At 58.8% G+C, this 20,233-nt stretch overlaps 1 protein-coding gene across 1 annotated transcript in view; it reads left to right on the top strand.

Annotated features, from left to right (window-relative positions):
• VOLCADRAFT_87941 (uncharacterized protein) overlaps nucleotides 1-18,223 on the top strand; it is a gene marked incomplete at both ends in the record, with an annotated part of 29,507 nt that extends 11,284 nt beyond the window's left edge. Inside the window, 28 exons of the mRNA XM_002947572.1 lie at nucleotides 67-458; nucleotides 762-879; nucleotides 1,353-1,576; nucleotides 1,896-2,027; nucleotides 2,207-2,351; nucleotides 2,648-2,887; nucleotides 3,106-3,369; nucleotides 3,764-3,883; nucleotides 4,234-4,482; nucleotides 5,553-5,783; nucleotides 6,250-6,492; nucleotides 6,933-7,163; nucleotides 7,478-7,723; nucleotides 8,194-8,424; nucleotides 9,111-9,344; nucleotides 9,892-10,122; nucleotides 10,833-11,081; nucleotides 11,386-11,607; nucleotides 12,113-12,349; nucleotides 12,565-12,821; nucleotides 13,232-13,427; nucleotides 13,812-14,017; nucleotides 14,999-15,149; nucleotides 15,481-15,632; nucleotides 16,238-16,321; nucleotides 16,959-17,099; nucleotides 17,431-17,634; nucleotides 18,053-18,223. Coding sequence (XP_002947618.1) covers nucleotides 67-458; nucleotides 762-879; nucleotides 1,353-1,576; nucleotides 1,896-2,027; nucleotides 2,207-2,351; nucleotides 2,648-2,887; nucleotides 3,106-3,369; nucleotides 3,764-3,883; nucleotides 4,234-4,482; nucleotides 5,553-5,783; nucleotides 6,250-6,492; nucleotides 6,933-7,163; nucleotides 7,478-7,723; nucleotides 8,194-8,424; nucleotides 9,111-9,344; nucleotides 9,892-10,122; nucleotides 10,833-11,081; nucleotides 11,386-11,607; nucleotides 12,113-12,349; nucleotides 12,565-12,821; nucleotides 13,232-13,427; nucleotides 13,812-14,017; nucleotides 14,999-15,149; nucleotides 15,481-15,632; nucleotides 16,238-16,321; nucleotides 16,959-17,099; nucleotides 17,431-17,634; nucleotides 18,053-18,223 — 5,801 coding nt within the window. The remainder of the gene's footprint in view (nucleotides 1-66; nucleotides 459-761; nucleotides 880-1,352; nucleotides 1,577-1,895; nucleotides 2,028-2,206; nucleotides 2,352-2,647; nucleotides 2,888-3,105; nucleotides 3,370-3,763; nucleotides 3,884-4,233; nucleotides 4,483-5,552; nucleotides 5,784-6,249; nucleotides 6,493-6,932; nucleotides 7,164-7,477; nucleotides 7,724-8,193; nucleotides 8,425-9,110; nucleotides 9,345-9,891; nucleotides 10,123-10,832; nucleotides 11,082-11,385; nucleotides 11,608-12,112; nucleotides 12,350-12,564; nucleotides 12,822-13,231; nucleotides 13,428-13,811; nucleotides 14,018-14,998; nucleotides 15,150-15,480; nucleotides 15,633-16,237; nucleotides 16,322-16,958; nucleotides 17,100-17,430; nucleotides 17,635-18,052) is intronic.
• Nucleotides 18,224-20,233: the final 2,010 nt, after the last annotated feature.

Here is a 20,233-nt window from a genome sequence, read left to right on the forward strand (position 1 = left end):
TACTTCCGTCGTTTTGTAATCGCTGGGCACCGGTCCTTACCACGATTTTTATGTCCTTGCGTCCAGGGACATTTGATGCGGGCGGACTGGACCCCGTTGAGTATCAGAAGCTCCGAGACCAAGTCCGTACCATGGCACACTTCTTGGGAGGGCCCCTGGAGCCAACGGCAGCGTCGCCGCCGCCGGCGGCACCGCCTCCGCCAGGAACCTCCGCCGTGCTGTCAGCGGAACCGGATCGGGTGGGCATGCAGGCGCCGTGGGGCGCGCCTGGCCGCGGCGGCGGCGGACGCTTCGGCAACGGCGGCACAGTCGTGGATGGTCTGAGCCAGGTCGGCAATGATGTGGAGACGCTCAAGAAGCAGGTAGCGCAGATGGGCCAGGCGATGAAGGCGGCGGGCGTGATGAATCCGGCAGTGGAGGCGGCAGCGGTGGCGGCGGCGGTGGGCGGCGGAGCTGAGGTGTGTCTGCATGCAGGGTACTCGCGTGTGCCCGTTCTGGCTATCGTAAGAACGCTCCCAGCTCGCTTTTTTCCCGCCACCTGGCGGGGAAAATATGCCCGCCTCCTTGCCTTCTTTTTCACGTTTCACTGCGATTTCTTTAACAGCTGGCAAGGAGAGTGATATCCAATTTTCCACTTTTTCAACCCCCCATGTGCTGCCTGTTCTTGCCTGGGTCTAGATCTACGTTTGTTGTGTGTGTGTGTGGTTACTCCGTCAACAAAGCTGCTGGTCCTGCTCCTTACCACGTGCCTCGGACCTCAGGCTGCCAACGTGGCGGTTCGGCAGCGCAACCCCATCAACGTCACGGCGGGTGGTGCAGGCGCCGACGGCACCGCGGGCTTTGCAGCCCCTCCGCAAAAGATCCAGCCTGGTCAGGAGGGTAAGTTTGCGTGCAGGCTGGGCTGACGGTGGCGCTGTTGGAAGCGGGAATTCTAGGGCAGCGTAATGGAGAATGCAAGACGGATTCTGTATGATGCTGCCAGTCTGTGAGTGCAATGATGCAGGATTGGAAAGGACGATGTGACGAGTTTTTGTGTTTAATCTTAGCGGCTTTGGTTTAATTCCTGTCTCATGTCGTCTCTTGAGGAATTGTTGTGTTTTCGGCGTATTGAGTAATCAGCGCGTACGACAAGCTAGCAAGGGCGAATTTTTGTGTGTGGGTGTGTGTGGGTGTTAATGATGCGGCACATATTAATTGTTGTGTGTGCGGCACCCGCGGATTCCCTCAACCTGTTTGTTTTTCCTTCGAGCGCTCGTGTTGTTGTTTTTTCCAGTTGTGAGATCGCGGCTAACCCCTGATGATGACGATGCACGCTCCTTTCCGCACAAATCCGCCAAATGGCATGTGAGCAGGGATGCCTGCCGCGCTGGAGGCCGATGTGGGCCGTCTGAAGGACGAGGTCCGAACCATGAAGCACTTCCTGGGGATGGCGATGCCTGATGGCAGCGGCGGCGTAGCCGCCGCCGCTGGCCCCACCGGCCGCGGAGGCGCAGCCGAGGGCGGAAAGGCCGGGCAAGGAGCTTCGGAGCTATGGGGCCGTGCGGGCCACACTTCACGCGACGTGGACGTAGACCCGGTGAGCCCTTTTAAGTCATTGGCTGGGTGCTTTGGTGAGTATGGCCAGCGGGGGTATGGCCCCGGAGCAGAATATGCCAGCGGGGGTATGGCCCCGGAGCGTGTTGGAGGATGGGGCCTGTCACTAGACAAACATGTTGTTACGTGTTGTCGGGCCGGTTATATGCCTGTTGTCGGGGCCAAAAAGGCTCGCCCGCCTGTCTCGTCCCATGGTGCCCATCTGGATCCATGCCGCCCCGGAGGCGCCCGGGATTTGCATGCATGCATGTTTGACTAGTAGTTGTGGAACCCGGACCAATATCGAACCCGGTTGAGCGCAGGTGAAGCGGGCAGGCGGTTACGCCAACGTGGGGGAGATGGCGCGCGATCTGGACGCTGTCAAGCGGCGGCAGGGCGAGCTGGAGGAGGCCATGCGTGCGGCCAACATTCCGTTACCGGCCGCTGCGGAGCAGGTGAGGTCGGTCCAAGATCTAAGAGCTGTCGAGACACACTGTAGACACGTGTGCTGAGGCGTCGTGAATCCTGTTGGGGTTGGGTTGGCGGTTAGTTACTTTGTTTTTTAACATGACCCTCTGCATGGAATTAATTTTAAGATGACCGTCTGAACCCTGTGTCCTTTGGTTGTCCGCAGGGCGGTCCGGCAGTGCGCGTCGTGGCCGCGGGTGCCCCGCCGCAGCGCAACCCTATCATGGTGTCGCCAGGTCTTGTGGAGCGTCCCGACGCCGTCGGGCTCCGGGCGCCAAAGCGGCCGCTGCAGCCGCTACATGCGATCGAAGGTGCGTGCTCTTCTGGCGCTTTGCAGCAGAGCATGTGCTGCTGCGCTCTGCGCGCTTTTTTGCAGTAAAAATCGCAAGCTTCTTTTTTTTTGCCGTGTAGACTTCAGAACCTGAGCTTCCAGCGCAGCTGCGAATGTTACAATGAACCCTTGCTTTTGTAAGCACACCGTTAAATGTGGTGTTGCACGTCAATATGCTCACGCGCGCTCGTATATGCCCAAGTGCTGGTGTTGGTGTTGGTCCTGGTGTTGGTCTTGATGCATGGCGTCTTGGTTTCTTTCCTCCCGGTGCGCCAGGTGTTCCTGAGCCTGTTTTGGACCACCTGGGCGCCATGCAAGATGACCTGCGCAGAGTGACGGCTTTCCTGGGGATGCGCTCCGTGTCCACTGACCCCGCCGCGCCACCACCGCCGCAAGCCGAGCCGGTGGCGAAGTCGCCGGTGGCAGCGGCGACGCCGCCTGGGCCGCAGCAGCCGTGGGGCACGCCGCCCGGGCCGCGCGGGGACGATAAGGAAGGGCCGAAGGTCGACAGGCTGAGTAAGTGTGTTGTATCGATGGGCCATGTTGCATACGGGGGCATGGGTCTTGCTCGCCTTGCCGTGGCTGCTACGGTCCTTGCGCTGTCCTTCACTGGCAGCGTCTGGTGTCGCATTGGGCAAGGGCAGGGGCCTGTGCTCCTCCCCGTTTGTGTCCATACGCCCTGCATGACGCTCATGTTGAGGCGCTCTCTCTCTCTGCTGCTCTCGTTCATGTAGGCGATCTGGTCCGTGAGGTGCAAGACAACAAGCAGCGACAGGAGGGCGTCGAGCGAGTGCTGATGGCAATGGGGGCGCAGATCCCGTGGGCGACTGACTACCCGGCAGCGCCCGGTGCGCAGCCTGTGGCGGTTTCACATCAGGAACCGTCAGGCCAGCAGCAGCGGCAGCGCAATCCCATTGCGGTGACGGCGGGCGGTCTGCAGGAGGGCGGAGCCACGGGCTTTGCGGCACCGGCGCGCAGGCCAGGCGCGGCTGTTGAAGGTGAGGGGGGTTGACGCGGCACGTAAGTATTGCAGGCGCGGGCAGCGCAAGCGGGTGTCGGCGTCGGCAGGGTTTAGGCACACACACACACATTTTGGACCCGTCCGAGAAACCCTACCGCCGCTTTACGTACCAACGCATATGGTTCCCTGTGGATTTGCCTATTTGACTATGATAAACAAACATATATATGTACATATGTATATATGTATGTATGCCTTAATGATGTCCTACTTGCCCTGATAATGATATATCCCTTGGACGCCCGATGAATTGTATGTAGGTATGCCCGAAGCATTATCACCCGTCGTCACACAGCTAGCGGACGATGTCAGGCGCGTGCAGGCCTTCCTGGGCATGAGCCCCGCCGGTGTGGTGCCGGTGGCTGCTGCAGCCCCCGAGGTCGCCAAGGCCGTGGCAGTGGCGCCGGCGGAGGGCCGCAACACGGGTGTGGAGCCGTGGGGCGCACCGGGCAGGGAGCCAAGACAACTAGGACAGGAAGTCAAGAACCTGGGTGAGTTGCGGTCGGCGGGTCAGCGGCCAGCGGGAGGTCGTTGGGGAACATGCAGGGGGTCATTTGAAAGGGCTCGTCTGCCGTCTTTGTTGCCGTGTTAGCCGAGTCTTTCTTGGCCTTCAATGTTATTTGCGCAACCTGCGAACTGCTCTGTGATGAACCTACCCTCTGATGCGTTGGACAACCATCTGGTTTTACCTCTTGTACATCAAGACGCGATTTGTGGTAACGGTAACAAAGCGCATTCCTCTTCCTCATTCCCTCGCCTGTCCCTCTCCTGTCCCTCTTCTCCCTCTCCCCTTCTTCTGCCTCTCCCTCTCTCTCTCCCTCACTGTCTGGCATGTGTGCAGGTGAGGTGGTTCGTGACGTGGATCACAACAACCGGCGCATGGCGCAGCTCGAGGAAGCGCTTCGGGCTGCGGGAATACCCATACCGCCGCCGCAACAAGCTACCGCCGTAGCGGTGGCCCCAGCCCAGGAACCGGCCGGCCAGCAGCAGCGGCAGCGCAATCCCATTGCGGTGACGGCGGGCGGTCTGCAGGACGGCGGAGCCACGGGTTTTGCGGCGCCTGGGCGGAAGTTGCTGCCGTCGCTTGAAGGTACGGTACGCCGCCGCATCACTGGTTAATCTATCAATTGCTTGGTTGGGTGTTGCATGGCTGTTGCTTGGTTGGGTGTTGCATGGCTGTTGCTTGGTTGGGTGTTGCATGGCTGTTGCTTGGTTGGGTGTTGCATGGCTGTTGCTTGGTTGGGTGTTGCATGGCTGCTGCTTGGTTGGGTGTTGCATGGCTGCTGCTTGGTTGGGTGTTGCATGGCTGTTGCTTGGTTGGGTGTTGCATGGCTGTTGCTTGGTTGGGTGTTGCATGGCTGTTGCTTGGTTGGGTGTTGCATGGCTGCTGCTTGGTTGGGTGTTGCATGGCTGTTGCTTGGTTGGGTGTTGCATGGCTGCTGCTTGGTTGGGTGTTGCATGGCTGTTGCTTGGTTGGTTGTTGCATGGCTGTTGCTTGGTTGGTTGCTGCATGGCTGTTGCTTGGTTGGTTGTTGCTGGCTGTTGCTTGGTTGGGTGTTGCATGGCTTGCGAGTAGCAGGATGGATGGGATCCTGTATCTCCATGACGCCGATAGGGAGTGACGCCGGCTACCGGTGATGCTGGTCCCGGTTGAACATGCGGGGTCGCACCTTTCTCCGTCATATATCCAGCCTGGGGTGTGACTGCGGAGGTAGCGCTCTCCGCCGCACCGCGGTTACCTCCTGACTGTACGTATCTTACCCTGCACCATCATAAGTATTCGTGAGTTTCCCAAGCAGGAAACACCCAAACCGGGAGTTCCCTTCCAGAGGCCCTTAGCTGTCTTCCTTTCTTACACTTTAAACGTGTTGCACTTTCAAAACGTCACCTCCAAAACAAGAGGTGACTTTCCACACCGAGCCTGGTTTCTGTAGGACTATTGCATCTGGTCGAGCCCTATTTGGTGCACAAGGTGCACAAGGATAACGTAGCCTTTACAAGCCTACGGGCCCCCGTCCTCTGGAGTTGTGACGGTGTGCCATTTTGGTTCTCGTTCTCGCTCATCTCTCTTCTCGCCCTCGCTCGCGAGTCCCTCGATGCCAAGGGGGAAAGGAGAAAGCTCAACTCCTTCACTATCATGGACCCCCCCCCCCCCAACAGGCCTCCCCGAGCCTGCGCAACTGGAGCTCGCCCGCATGGCGGATGACCTGAAGCGCGTGCAGGCCTTCCTGGGCATGAGCCCCGCCGGTGTGGTGCCGGTGGCTGCTGCAGCCCCCGAGGTCGCCAAGGCCGTGGCGGTGGCGCCGGCGGAGGGCCGCAACACGGGTGTGGAGCCGTGGGGCGCACCGGGCAGGGAGCCAAGACAACCAGGACAGGAAGTCAAGAACCTGGGTGAGTTGCGGTCGGCGGGTGCCGCCATAATAAAAAGGGTTGACACAATTGGGGCTTGATGTGCTCAAGGCCCTATCCTCCAAGGATCATGCCGGCACGTCCGGAGATGGAGTTACCGCAACTACGGAATTTTGCACATGGCTCGTGGAGTAAGTTCATTTTGATGGCCTGAGATGTGAAAAGGGGATGTTTCGCCGCGACCCAGCTTCGTTTCTCATGCGGTCTCCTGTTGTTGCTGCTAGCTACCCTGATCTCCCTGGGCAGCCGCTCTGGACTCTTTCATTCCCTTTTCCCTCTGATTCCCTCTGATTCCTTTTGTCTATCCTTTCCCATTTCCTTGCTGCCATGTAAATGTAAGCAATGTGTGCCGCCCATCCGCCTCCTGGCTCGTCTCGGCCTTACAAACTCAACCTTTGCCACATGAAACCAAGTCACCCTCTCCATCTCATTAACCCCACACGTGCAGGTGAGGTGGTTCGTGACGTGGATCACAACAACCGGCGCATGGCGCAGCTCGAGGAAGCGCTTCGGGCTGCGGGAATACCCATACCGCCGCCGCAACAAGCTACCGCCGTAGCGGTGGCCTCAGGCCAGGAACCGGCCGGCCAGCAGCAACGACAGCGCAATCCCATTGCGGTGACGGCGGGCGGTCTGCAGGACGGCGGAGCCACGGGCTTTGCGCCTGGGCGCAAGATGATGGCCTTAGAAGGTGGGTGGCAGGGAAAACAAACACTGGAAGTGGGAAAGTGCAGGGAGTTGAGGGCGAAAGGGTGCTTTGTGCACCAGCCCAGATGGGTTCGCACGGCCCGAGGGATACGTTGTTTGAATAGTGATGCGTTTAAGGGCAGCCAAGGGGCCTATGGTGAGGCAGGACGCAAGCACACCTTCAGGGCGACACCGGCCCTTCTTCTGCCGCAACTGAAGGCCTTGTGGTAGGTGCGTTTGGAAAACCCGTGTCTGCATGCAATCTGGCTCTTCCCTTTTGAAAAGGCCTCCTGGATTGCCCGGCCCCTTCCCTAGGACTTGAGCTTTGGAACCATGGCCGTCTGGGTCCGGTAACGGGTTGTCCCTCTTGCACCTCACAGTATGTGCCCTTTCCTTCAGCATACGCGCGAGCTAACGCTTCTCTGTGCACCTGCCTGATGACAGGCCTTCCGGAGCCGACCAAGGCAGAGCTCGCCCGCATGGCGGATGACCTGAAGCGCGTGCAGGCCTTCCTGGGCATGAGCCCCGCCGGTGTGGTGCCGGTGGCTGCTGCAGCCCCCGAGGTCGCCAAGGCCGTGGCGGTGGCGCCGGCGGAGGGCCGCAACACGGGTGTGGAGCCGTGGGGCGCACCGGGCAGGGAGCCAAGACAACCAGGACAGGAAGTCAAGAACCTGGGTGAGTTAACGGTCGGGGGGTCAGCGGTCAGGAAAACACAGAGAGGAGGGGGCGCTGGGGGCGTGAGAGGCTCAATCCTGACCTGTGCCTATTCGATATGTTTTTGCCGCTCCGCGAGGCGGCATTGCCGAATTGGCGTAAGGCTAATGGCGCAGGTCACTTTTTGCGGTCAGAGCTGTGCGTGGGGGAGGAGGACGCGGTGACTCAATTCGGCTCTGCTCCTACTATTGCTGCCTCCCTGGACAGCCAACCCTTTAGCATCTCTTCAGATCATCCCCTTTCTCCCTCTTCCTCACTGTCTGGCATGTGTGCAGGTGAGGTGGTTCGTGACGTGGATCACAACAACCGGCGCATGGCGCAGCTCGAGGAAGCGCTTCGGGCTGCGGGAATACCCATACCGCCGCCGCAACAAGCTACCGCCGTAGCGGTGGCCCCAGGCCAGGAACCGGCCGGCCAGCAGCAGCGGCAGCGCAATCCCATTGCGGTGACGGCGGGCGGTCTGCAGGACGGCGGAGCCACGGGTTTTGCGGCGCCTGGGCGGAAGATGATGGCCTTAGAAGGTGGGTGGCAGGGAAAACAAACACTGGAAGTGGGAAAGTGCAGGGAGTTGAGAAGAGGGTTTTGGTGGGTGCTTAACGAAGGGTGTGGTCTCCACGTCCATGAGGCTCGCTTCATCTTGGGGGTCAAGGTGGTCTTGGGCGTTGTGTTCCAAGCGCCATGGGCCGGAATAATCTGCGCGCTTTCAGGCCGCTGCGCCAGAGGCCTGAGGCCAAAGGAATCTCTGCACTCAAAGCTGCGACCTGATACTGCACCTGGTCCTGGTTGATATGACTTCATGGTTATGTATCCGTTAATGGCATCCCCGCGTCCATTACGTGTTTACCAGAACCTTGTTTTCTTGACGTAGTTCTTGCTGCATACGGCGCAAAGTAGTAGTTTTACCACTACCGACAATTTTAGTTTTAGGGTGACCTGATTGTGGGTTCCCCGGGTTCCTGGACTTCCGTCCTCGCATCGTCTTGCCCAACAGGCCTTCCGGAGCCGACCCAGGCAGAGCTCGCCCGCATGGCGGATGACCTGAAGCGCGTGCAGGCCTTCCTGGGCATGAGCCCCGCGGGTGTGGTGCCGGTGGCTGCTGCAGCCCCTGAGGTCGCCAAGGCCGTGGCGGTGGCGCCGGCGGAGGGCCGCAGCACCGGTGTGGAGCCGTGGGGCGCACCGGGCAGGGAGCCAAGACAACCAGGACAGGAAGTCAAGAACCTGGGTGAGTTGCGGTTTGCTATGGACCGGCTATAGAGCTAAGCATTGATGCTTAGGAGAGCCGTACTCAGTCAGGACAAGTGGGGCATCTGCAGGACGTAGTCTCACTCAATAATGCTGTCAGTCAGCCCACCTCGGAAGGCGAAGGATTCTGATTAGGTGCCTTGGCCTAAATAGGTATGCGTCTGAGGACCCTTCTGTCAATCGCACGTCCCTAGGCTGCCCTAATTCGTTGCGCCTGCCATTCCATAGCCTGGTCTTGCTCGGCATGTATGTTGTCCGTTGGCTTCGGAGACATGTAATTACAGGCGACTGGGCGGCTATATGCAGGTAAGGGCGATAGTCGCAGACCTCCCAAAATGCACGCTTCTGCTGCCGGCGTCACCTCGCGAAGTCACAAAAGGCCCCATTGGTGTCAACCGCAACACAGAAATTCTGTTGCGATTTTGCTATGGCTGCTGCTGCTGCTGCTGCTGTTTCAGCTGCTGTTTCAGTCATCGTGATACGTTTTGCCATGGCGGGCGTGCAGGTCGTGGCCCAGGGGGGGAGCCGTTAACCTTAACCCTGCTCCCAAGGCGCTCCCTGCCCACCATACCTCAGGAACTTTCCAGCTGTGCACGCGGTATCGCACGCAAACCCCTACACCTCCCTGCCATCCGTCCTTTCTCCCTTCTTCCTCAACCCATGCAGGTGAGGTGGTTCGTGACGTGGATCACAACAACCGGCGCATGGCGCAGCTCGAGGAAGCGCTTCGGGCTGCGGGAATACCCATACCGCCGCCGCAACAAGCTACCGCCGTAGCGGTGGCCCCAGGCCAGGAACCGGCCGGCCAGCGGCAACGCAACGCCGTCAGCGTTTGGCCTGGACTGGGCTCTGAAGGCGCCGCGGGCATGGCGCCGCCGCGCAAGCTGGCCGCCATGGAAGGTGCGCAGCGTTCATGTGGCTACGGTTATGGAGGCACTGTGCTGTGTTGTGCTGTGCTGTGCGCGCGTGTGTGTGGCGTGTATATGTGTGTATGTGTGTTGCGTGGAGTTCTTGTACTTTGGGATTGACCAGGAATAGATTGTGATGTACCCTGCCGGGGCCGCGCTGTGGCCTGCGGCTGTGATGTCTTGCCGCTGTTGCGCCGGCACGGCAGTTGCAGGGGTGTGTGCGCAACCGCGTTTCTCTCGCAATTCCTCTTTCCTGCCCAGATGCCAGTTTCTCACCGCGATCCGCTGGTGTGAACCTTTCAGCTTATTCCTCTACCGTTCCTCTACCGTTTCTCGGGTGCTGGGCTTGCCGTCCTACTCGGTCTTGCTGCGAAAACGCCTCGGGTAGCTATGCGTTGTGCGTGCTTCCTGGTTCGCCACCATGCTCGGCGTGCCCTTTATGCAGGCGCTTTCGAAAAAGTGGCCTCCCCCGTTATGGCCTTTGCTCGTCGGCAGTTGACCCTTTGCTTCTTGCACTGATTCCCTTCCCCCTCGAGCAGGTCTTCCTGAACCAGCACAGGCGGAGCTCGCCCGCATGGCGGATGACCTGAAGCGCGTGCAGGCCTTCCTGGGCATGAGTCCCGCCGGTGTGGTGCCGGTGGCTGCTGCAGCCCCCGAGGTCGCCAAGGCCGTGGCGGTGGCGCCGGCGGAGGGCCGCAGCACGGGTGTGGAGCCGTGGGGCGCACCGGGCAGGGAGCCAAGACAACCAGGACAGGAAGTCAAGAACCTGGGTGAGTTGCGGTCGGCGGGAGGTCGTTGGGGAATACGCAGGAGGTCATGGTGTTTTGCGAAGTATGCGTGAGATCCTGGGTACCTTGTCTGCTCTCGCTCCCACACAGAGTGCTCCCACAGAGTGCTCCCACAGAGCCGCGAAGTGGCCTTTCGAAGTTGGAGAAGTAAAGGGTTCCCGATTTAAAGTATGGGCCACCTAAGCTATGGGATATGGGGTTCTGACAGCACAGGGCCACATCATGTTGCATCGAGGCACGGATGGAGGCAGTGTGAAGGGGATGCAAAAAGACGGGACATTTCCTCGATGCCGTTCCCTACGCCGTACTGCACTGGTATATATCACCCCCCATGCTGGCCGGCCGTACTTTGAAAACCTGTTTTCACACGTCATCTCTTCTTTCCGACCGAAATGCATGGGAATGCTTTGACCTTTGACCCCCTCTTGAATGGATTTATACATGCGAAACGGAAGCCTGGGAAGGCCGTGGCGCCGTTACTTTCCGCCGTTTTGTTCACGCAGCTTTTGTCCTATCCTCTCCCAGTTCAACATTTAGATCCTTCTTCTACCTTACCCATTTGGATTCCCGGGGAATTCATCACACTCCGTGCCATTCCCTTTCTCTACTCATCTCCCTCCGCACCACGCAAATTCCATTCCACTTCATTCTATTCCAACCTGTTCCTTCACGTTCCACATTCCATGATCCAGGCGACCTGGTAAAGGAGGTCGACGGCTACAAGCAGCGGACGGCCGCACTGGAGGAAGCGCTGAGGGCGGCCGGCATCCCGGTGCCTCGCCCGGCTGAGGCAGCGGCGACTGGAGTAGCAGGAACGGGGGAGCAGCCGGGCCAAGGCCGACAGCGCAACGGCGTGATGGTGACAGCGGGCGGTCTTGCAGGCCCCGAGCAGGCAGGCTTTGCACCACCTCAGAGGCGAGGCCCGGCGGGCGCAGGGGAAGGTGAGGCAGCCGGCCGGGGGCAGAGGGGGGGAACGAAGGGGGAAAATGCTGAGAGGAAGGTCCCGGCGCGGCGTGAAAGGAGGCCTCTTGGGGAGATAGGACAGTAGCCTCTATGATGGGCTTCTGTGCACAGCAGCTTGCGGAGGAGTGGCGTGCTGGCTACCTTACCGCCTGCTGGCTGACACGCAAGCCGCCGGCCGACGTGCACGTGCACGTGTATTACCCATGAGGCTTTAGGATGGAGGCAACAGCCGCCTGCGCCGGCGCTCTTCCTGGCCCTTCCCTTGCCTGGTCTGTGTTGCAGATGCGGTGAGTCCCGAGCTCGCCCGCATGGCGGATGACCTGAAGCGCGTGCAGGCTTTCCTGGGCATGAGCCCCGCCGGTGTGGTGCCGGTGGCTGCTGCAGCCCCTGAGGTCGCCAAGGCCGTGGCAGTGGCGCCGGCGGAGGGCCGCAACACGGGTGTGGAGCCGTGGGGCGCACCGGGCAGGGAGCCAAGACAACCAGGACAGGAAGTCAAGAACCTGGGTGAGTTAACGGTTTGCAATTCCCCACGCGCTTTCTGGGGTGTGGCTACACAGCTGCTCTGGGCCTTCGGGCTTTTTAACCCAAATCCATGAAATCATACCGGTAGAACGTCTTGCATTAAGCATTCGTCCACACATGCAGCCTCCCTATCCTGTAACAGATAGACGAACGGATTATTTTGGCTCCTTCGCTCGCTAGTTCGTAAATTCGTTAGTCAGTTCACCCACTAAGATGGACGTATCGGCAATTCGCAGGTGCTAATCTACATTCTGTGGCGAATGGGAGAGTCAGTCATTACCAAACTAGTCAAAGAGAGTGGTGTTCAACTTCACGTAGATCGTATTTGTGTCTTGGGGTATGTGCACCTGAGGTGCCCCCATCCGGCCCACCATTCCGCTGCCTGCAACCCACAATCGCAAAAAATAGGTCCCTGGAGGTTACCCAGTCTCGCCCACCTTCCCGCAAAGCAAATCACGGTATGATATATGTTGCGTGTTTCCCCCAGGCGATCTTGTCAAAGACCTGGACGACAACAAGCAGCGCGTGAAGCAGCTGGAGGAGGCGCTCCGTTCCGCGGGCATTCCGCTGCCGCCGCCTGCAGCGGCGGGTGCCGTGGCGCCGGCGGAGCCACAGCAGCCAGGCGGGCAGCGAGGCCGGAACCTGGTGGCGGTTTCACCGGGCCTGGTGCCGCCAGAGGGGGCCACTGGCTTTGCGGCGCCGCGACGAGGGCCGGGATCGGAAGGTAAGGGATACGATTTCTTTTGGTGGCAATGGCCCTGGGCGGCTAGATCAACTGGAGTTAATTGCAATGGGGCAATGGATTTGTGCCCTTACTTGTGGCCTTCGTAACTTTTCGTAAGCCGCCTCATGTGCGTTTTTCCCTGTCCGCGTCTGCACCACCTCGCCTCGCTTCCGATCACCTTGCGTACTTCCCCCGCCTCTCCCGCCTTTTTGCAGCGCCTCCGGAGTCGCTTCCGGCCCGTGTGGACGCACTTCAGGACGACGTGAAGCGCGTGAAGGCATTCCTGGGCATGCAGGATGGTGCTGCAAGTCCGGCAACAGGTGCCGGGCCGGACGGCGCCAAGGAGAAGGGCGCCGCGCCGGCGGCAGCGGACAAGGGCCCGTGGGCTGGGCCGGGTCGCGATAAGGGCACCGCTGGCGGCGGCGAGGGGGTGGCCAAGGAGCTGGAGGAAGTGAAGCAACAGCTGAATGATGTGGGTCTGCTTGCTTCTTGAAAAGGGGCCTGGGTGTATGTAAAGGATCAAAAACCTTTCAGGCCGCGGCATGAATGTAGGGCTGGCAGGGTGTTAACTAGCCGAGGCTGCGGCCCCTTTTGTGTTGAGCGTGTGTCTGGCGTGTGTCTGGCTGTCTGGGCAGCTGGTTTGCCTCTCTCCATGGTCGCCTCGACCCGCTGTATATCTGCCTGCTTGCCTGTCTGTCTGTCTGTCTGCCTGCCTGCCTGCCATTTGCTTGTCCCACGTGTGCGCACGCTTGTCCACCCCCAGGATCTCGTTACCCTGTGCACTCTTAAAGCTACCCCGACACCGCTCCAGCCAAGCAACGGCCCGGATCCCGATCCCGATTCCCAATCCTGCTTCTGATTTTGCTGACTCCCGTAATCCAGTTGGACCGGGCGTTGCGTGGTGCCGGTATGGGCTACATGCTCCCCAAGGACAAGGACAGCGGGCCCACCCCGGTGCAGCGGCAGACGGAGCCCGCGGACAAGCAACGCGGTGGCGTTGCCGTTACCGCGGGAGGGCTTCAGCGGCCCACGGACGCTGCCGGCTTCCCTGCGCTGACCCGCAAGGACGGTCTGCCGCGTGAGTTTCCCCCAGGGCTCCCTAGGTGGTGGTACCATGGATGGGTGTCCGTTCGTGTGGCTTGAATGTCTCGAAGGGTGCGGGGCGCATCCATTTCAGATTTTAGGTGATTACCCTTTTTATGGGAAACGGTTATTTTGTTTGTGGATTTAAATTTTGGCATAGTTTTGTGTTTGTAGGTAAGGTTAAATCAGATTAGATTATAATTAGGTTGGACCGGGTCTAGGTTTGGTGTTTAGCCCTGAAGTCCTGGCTGTGCCCTTGTCAGGTACATTCGTGATAAACTGCTCTTTTGTTCCATCCTCTGCGCGCCGGTCACGCATTTCCTCTTCATTTCCTCTTCGTGCCCCGCTCCGTCCCGTCCCTGCCTGATCCCGTTCACAGCCATCGAGAACCCCAGCTTCGTGGACGCCAACGACTACGGCAAGCTCAAGGATGACGTGGACAAGCTCAAGGCGTTCTTGGGGATGGATGCGGCCAAGACGGCCCCTGCGGCGGCGGCGGCGGCGGTAGCGGCAGCAGGGCCAGCGGCGGCGGCAGCTGGCAACGAACCGTGGGCTTCGAAGAATCTGAAGGACAAGGCGGATGAGGTGCGCTTGGTGTGTCTTTGTATCTGCCTTCGTTCATCTCTCTCCCCCCCCCGAACTTTCTTTTATGTGCACCTATAGCTGTCTCGGTGTGCACCTGCTCTGCCCCTCGCTGTGCTCAACGGCGTACACCCCCTCCAGCTTGAGCCAACCCTTGAGTCCACCTCGAGCTGCGCTAAGTCACATCTTGATAATCACTGTTCCTGCGTTCTTCGCTGCTGTGTATTTCAGTTGTCTGAGGTCCTGCTGTTGTACGTATGCTGCTACTGCTGTTGTTGTTGCTACTGCTGCTGATGTTGCTACTGCTGCTGTTGACTACTGTTGCTACTGCTATTGCTTGCTGTTGCGACTGCTGCTGTTGACTACTGTTGCGACTACTGCTACTTGCTGTTGCAACTGCTGCTACTGCTGCTGTGGCAAATGTGCTGCTACTGCTGCTGTTGCGACTACTGCTGCTGCTCCAGGCGGAGAAGGCCATTAAGGACATGTCTGGAGATCTGGACAACCTGCGGAAGAAGGTGGCGGACATGGAGGAGGCGCTGAGGTCACTGGGGGGACCTAACGCAGCGCAGCCCCCTGCGGTGAGTCGTTCCTGTGGGGGGCAGGGGGGAGGGAGCCGGGGACGAAAGTGGGGCCGCTGTCGGGGAACAGCCGTGCTCGCCTCCTTGTCATGGTGACAGGGGCGGTGACTTTGGAGGGGTTGCCGGTCTGCAGGGTTGAGACCAGCTTGTTTGTTTCGTCGTGGAACTGCTGAGCCGCGGAGGCTAGTTCTCCTGCTGCGAGGGAGCGCTGGGGATTCGAAGGAGGGAAGAGAAAGAGAGAAAAAGAGAAAGAGGAAGAGGAAAAGAGAGGGAGAGATAGAGGTGGCTGTATTTTTACCACTAGTGTGTTTGTGGGAGGTGGCCACACCAAGGCGGGGTTGTTGTCTCGGCCTCTTGCCTCACTACCCGCCGCTGGGCCTGCCTCGTCCGCTGCTGCCGCCAGGTCGCCGCCGTGTCGGACGTCAAGGGCGGTGGGCCCGCTGCGGCGGGCGGCCGCAACCGCAACCCCATCGCGGTCAGCCCGGGCATGGTGGATGAGGGTGCCAAGGGCTTTGCGCCTCCTGACCGCAAGCAAGCCGGCGAGCCACCGGAAGGTGCGTGCATGGGGTGATACGAATAGTAGCTGTTTGTTAAGCCGCGATACAGTGGTGGGCAGCAAACGTGCAATTGGATCTACCAAATGGATGAGCGAGCGCTCATACCTTACGGTATGGTATACAAATTGGTAAATTAATTGCACGTTTTTGGCGCCGATGAGCTAATGCTCAAATCTTAACGGATGTTGTTAGCTCTTATCATTAGATAAAACATTTTCAAGGCGGGCAAACCCATGACGATTGGCGGAACCCTCGGCATGAATTAACAACACACCACCTAACTCCTTTTGGTAAAAGTAAAGCGATTCTTGAATAAATTGGGCCCCAGGTATCTCCAACCCTGTCGTGGTGGACGGCGAGGACTACAAGCAGCTGAAAAAGGCGCTGGAGGATCTTCAGGCTGCGGTGGGGCAGCAGGGGCCGGCGCCGGCTGCGGCAGACGGCAAGAAGCCCAAGAGCCTCAAAGAGGACACGGACGACGTGAGTGCGGCTGCGTGGCGGGGAGGCGGGGCGTGAGAGGAGTGGAAGCGGGTGGTTCTAGGCACATAGGGTAGCGTCTGTGGAATACGGAACACACCACAACACCAACACAACACAACACACAACAAGTGAATCGGCAAGGCGTGGTGCTCCCGGGGTAGAGGGAACAGAGGAGGGAGGTTTTCAGTGTGGCCAATGTCTCCGGAGCTTTCAGGATCGGAGACGGGAAAGCGCAGGTGCTGGGAGGATGCCGGATATTCGACATCCTTTGGCCACCCTCGTTGTATGCTGGTTCGCGCGTGCTGCCGTTTGCTGCCGCTGCTATGGATGCGGGAATGCGGTGAACTATGGGTAACTATGGGATAGCTGGACTTGTAAGCTGAGGGGACGTTTTGGCGTGTCGTTGTGTGCATTGCACGTTGACGCATGTGCAACTGAGGCCCTCTGTCCTAATCTGTCCTAATCGTCCACCGTGAATGAGCGTGTTGTGCGGCTGCCTGATGCGGTGCTACGTATACCGCCTGGTGGCTTGGCCGCTGACACGACGTACGCCCCACGGCGCCCTGCTGCTGCCGCCGCCGCCGTGCCACTCTGCTCCCCCGCAGATCAAGAAGTTCGTCCGCGCGATGGGCAAGGATGTGGGCGCCATGGGCAACGACATGCAGGCGCTGAAGAAGCATCTAGACGATGTGAGTAACGGCTCCGTGTGTCCCGACGCGTATGTCCTATCTGTTGACCGTTGGCTAGCTGTCTGCCTATACTGCAGGATGGCTAGGTGCCTGGCAGCTATAGAGTCTGCGGAGGTTATTTGCTTCTGCGTAGACTGTGAGGGGATAGGAAAGGAGAGCTCTTCCGGGTTGAAGCATCTCGAGCTGTCATGACTTGCATAAGTCAATATGTAATGTACTGTTAAAGAGTGGGAAGCTTCTGGGCCGCTGTATCACATTGTCAGTTCACCTTATAGCACCATCCACCACTACCACACTGTACTTCGCCATACGAACTGTAAGTCCAAGGCGGCGGATCCAGCCTTCAGGGACCCCTCCTCATCCATTCACCCGAACATAAGTCAATATGTATTGGGATGTGTGTATTGGCGATGTGTGTGGCGGGGCCTAATTAGGATCTTCCTGACGTTGCCGTGTCCGTCTCTCTTCCGCCCCGCCTGTTCGCCATGATCCATGGTGGGCTTCCTCTCGACCCTCTCTCCCCGCACGCCAATGGCCGTCGCGGAGGGCGCACTCCCGGGTGTGGCGCGCACTCTCTCACAGACGCTCTGATGCTGAAATGTCCTCTGCGATCCCCAACCCCCCACGCGCCTCGTAGGTGGAGGGCTCCATGAACCGGGCTCTGGCCAACCTTGCTGCAGAGATGGCTCGACTTAAGACGGCTCCAAGAGAGGAGGAGCCCGACAGCCCGGAGCCCAAGCAGGAGAAACGGAAGCTAGAGGCCGCGGGGGATAACATGGTGGGTGGCGGGTCCGCAGTCTTGGCTGGATGTAAAGGGAATACGTGGGGCTAAAGGGAGCTGCTAGGTGTTGCTGGCCAGATTTCTAGCAAGGGCAGTGTTTTCGTGCGTTTTTTTTGGACGAACAACACGCCATGGAAATGGAGTACCGTCGCTGCTTGCTCTCCCCCTGTCCCAGATCATCATGACGCCCTACCCGCTGTTCCGCTCGTACCGCGGATTTGAAAAGCACAATTGGTTCTTTTCTTCTGCACGGACGTTTTACCCTCACGCGTATCATTTACTTTCACCTCCCCCTCACCCTGATTCGTCGTTCCCTCCCCTTCCCCAGGCGGACACCATCAACGCTATGGCGGCGCTCAACGCCGCGCAGCAGCAGCAGCTGGCACGTGCGACTGACGACACGCGCGCGGAGGACATTGACGCGCTCAATGAGGCGATGCGGCAGAGCGAGAATCAGCTGGCCCGTCTGCTAGCGTTCCTTAAGCAAGACGTAATGGACCGGTTCGCGGTGCATGAGAAGACGCTCATTCGGGTGGGTGGGTGGGTGGAGAGAGGGAGGTAGGAACATCCGGGAATAGAATAGGGAATTGCAACCAGCTGCGATCCCGCTGATGCGGCCACTGGCAGCAGCAACACGGCTGGCTGCGGCTGCGGCTGCGGCTGCGGCTGCCAACTCCACAACCTTGCAAATTCCTTCTCCTCTGATCAATCACGAACTCCAACAGCTATACACCGCACGCCACCACGTTCTATGCACCCGTCACCGCCTCAAAACGCCCTTGCCTTTCTTTTTTCAGGAGTTCGTTGGTGTGCGGGATTGGGATGTGTATCCCTTCCATGCGTCCAACTGAGTGGTCCCAACACCACATATGTATCGCTGTATCGCTGTATCGCTTACGCCCCGTGACCTATGTATGTATGTACGTATGTATGCATTCGGTGTGATGCAGATGGCCAAGCAGATCGACTTCATTCAGCGCATGCTGAAGGGCGAGTTCGACGACCAGCGGGATGCGGCCCGGGAGGCGGGGAGCACTCTCACGGTGGCCGCCCCGGACGGCAGTGTGGTCACCAGCACCACCGGCGGCACCGGCGGGGAAATGGAGCTCCAGGCTTCTTAATAAGAAGCAGGCGCCGTCTGGAGATGTCCACCGCTGCTACCTCCACCGCCCGTCAGGTGCGACGGAGCATGCAAGGCCGTCGTGAGACCGTCTTCTTCCCCGCCATCTCGGTATCTGGTTATTACGCCGCCATCCACCATCACCGCCGCGGGCGCGACGGAGCTCCGGCTGGGGACGTTAGGAGCTGAGGGGGAGCTGTGGTTTAAAAGGTACCTACCTCATGATGTGCAGTCTGTATGTATGTCCGCCTGTTGTAGCTCTCTGTATGTTTGTTTGTGTGTATGTATCTAGCAGTGTGTGGAGGAGGGTGGTGTGAAGAGAGTGGCGAGGAGGGGTCTGTGTAGGGCAAAAGGGGGAGGAGACAGAGGAGAAGGGTGTGAGGACGGGTGGGTGGTGCGGAAAAGTGCTGACGCCGAGGTGGCGTATTGAATGTGGCACTCTTCAGCAAGCAGGTTGCAGGTAGGCATTTGTTTTCTGCTTGCCTGGAGAGGCGAGTACCGCGGCAAGCTCGGTGCTCGTTTCGTAAAGGTAAATATTAATAATCATAATATATTAATAATAATGTGTGCAGTATGGTGGTGTGTGAGCAGTACCTAGTGATAAGGAATTGTAAGTTTAAATGCCGTGATCCTGTTTGCATACCGTTTTTTGTGAGCTGCGTATCTTGATATGACACAAGAACGCAAAAAAACGTGACGCAAAGGACTGCTTGCGGGGCAGGTTGTTGCCGTACGTCACGGAGCGGGCGAAATCCGGGACTGGGGGGCTCCTCCCCGAGCTCCGCGGCGGGGTATTGGGGACTTTATTTACTTAAAGGGGGATGCTTTTGGAATGTTTATGTCTGGAGAAGCCATGTCCTGCTACCCAACCATACCGCCTCTACCCAAGCCCGCGGCAGTAGCAGTAGCGGTAGCAGTAGCGGTAGCAGTGGCAGTTCCTTCTGCATTGCTGACGTTGCTTTTGGAGTTCCGTTCGCGTACCGGCCTCGTCCTTTGCTTCGGTCAGGAAATGCTAAGGCTCCATGGGGCTGTGGGGTTGCTGCAATGGTCAGCAGACGATGAACGCCGCTCTCTGAGGGTGGTCCCTGCAGGGTATGTAGGGGTCGGCGCACTCCCGAGGTGCGGGATTCGGTTTGCAGGCTGTGCCGTCGGGCTTGTTTGTCGCCGGGTTTTTTCATCATTCCTGGCAAGCCTGTGGGGGCTGCCTGCTGGTTGGCAATGGCCTTGTGATTTACGCAGAACACGACAGCGATGATGTCAATCGTAGAAGCATTGGAGACCTGGAGCGGCGACGTGTGTTATAAATAAAACTCCATATCCGATGCCGAATGCGCACAGTTGTTGTGGGTTGGTGCCGCAAAGTACGTTAGCGAGCGGAGAGGGAGAGGGGAAAGAGGACATGGGTTCTGGGCTTATTACGGCGGAAGAGGGGAAGGGCAAATAACTTTCGCCTGGCCTCTTGCCCAGCCGCAGCAAGCGTGCATCGCATGGGTTGAGAGAGTCCTCTCTAACTTGACAGTTTCCTCTTTAGGAGCTGTTGTACATTTACTTCAGGAATGTAGGTAATGAGTATGCCAAATTTTAACCCAGTAAATGACCATGGGCGGAAGGTGGATCTTGGAAGCGAGCCGCACATGAAAAGTCGAGCAACATGTGACGTGCTTCAGTACTACGTGTTTGCATCTTTCTGTGGATTTGTTTTTGCACTTTGCAGATGCGACATGTTTGGCATATGTTTAGATTTACGTACATTGTGCATAGCTCGTGATCTCGTGCACTGAAAAAAACGTGTTCATCTCACACGAGACACGCCTTTCACGATGGCACCCATCACATCAGCACCGTGACGAATCATAACGTGACGTACGGCAGTGACTAACATTTGGCCAGGGGGAGCAAGGCGCGGCTTGGGACGGTGCTGGTTGCTCATCCCCATTTCCCTCCCCCCTCCCCCCCGCGCGCCTCTCGACGCAATGGTCGTTATTATGACGGGTGCTTGGGCGCCGATATT

Source organism: Volvox carteri, assembly GCF_000143455.1.
Source record: "Volvox carteri f. nagariensis unplaced genomic scaffold VOLCAscaffold_7, whole genome shotgun sequence".
NCBI lineage: Eukaryota > Viridiplantae > Chlorophyta > Chlorophyceae > Chlamydomonadales > Volvocaceae > Volvox > Volvox carteri.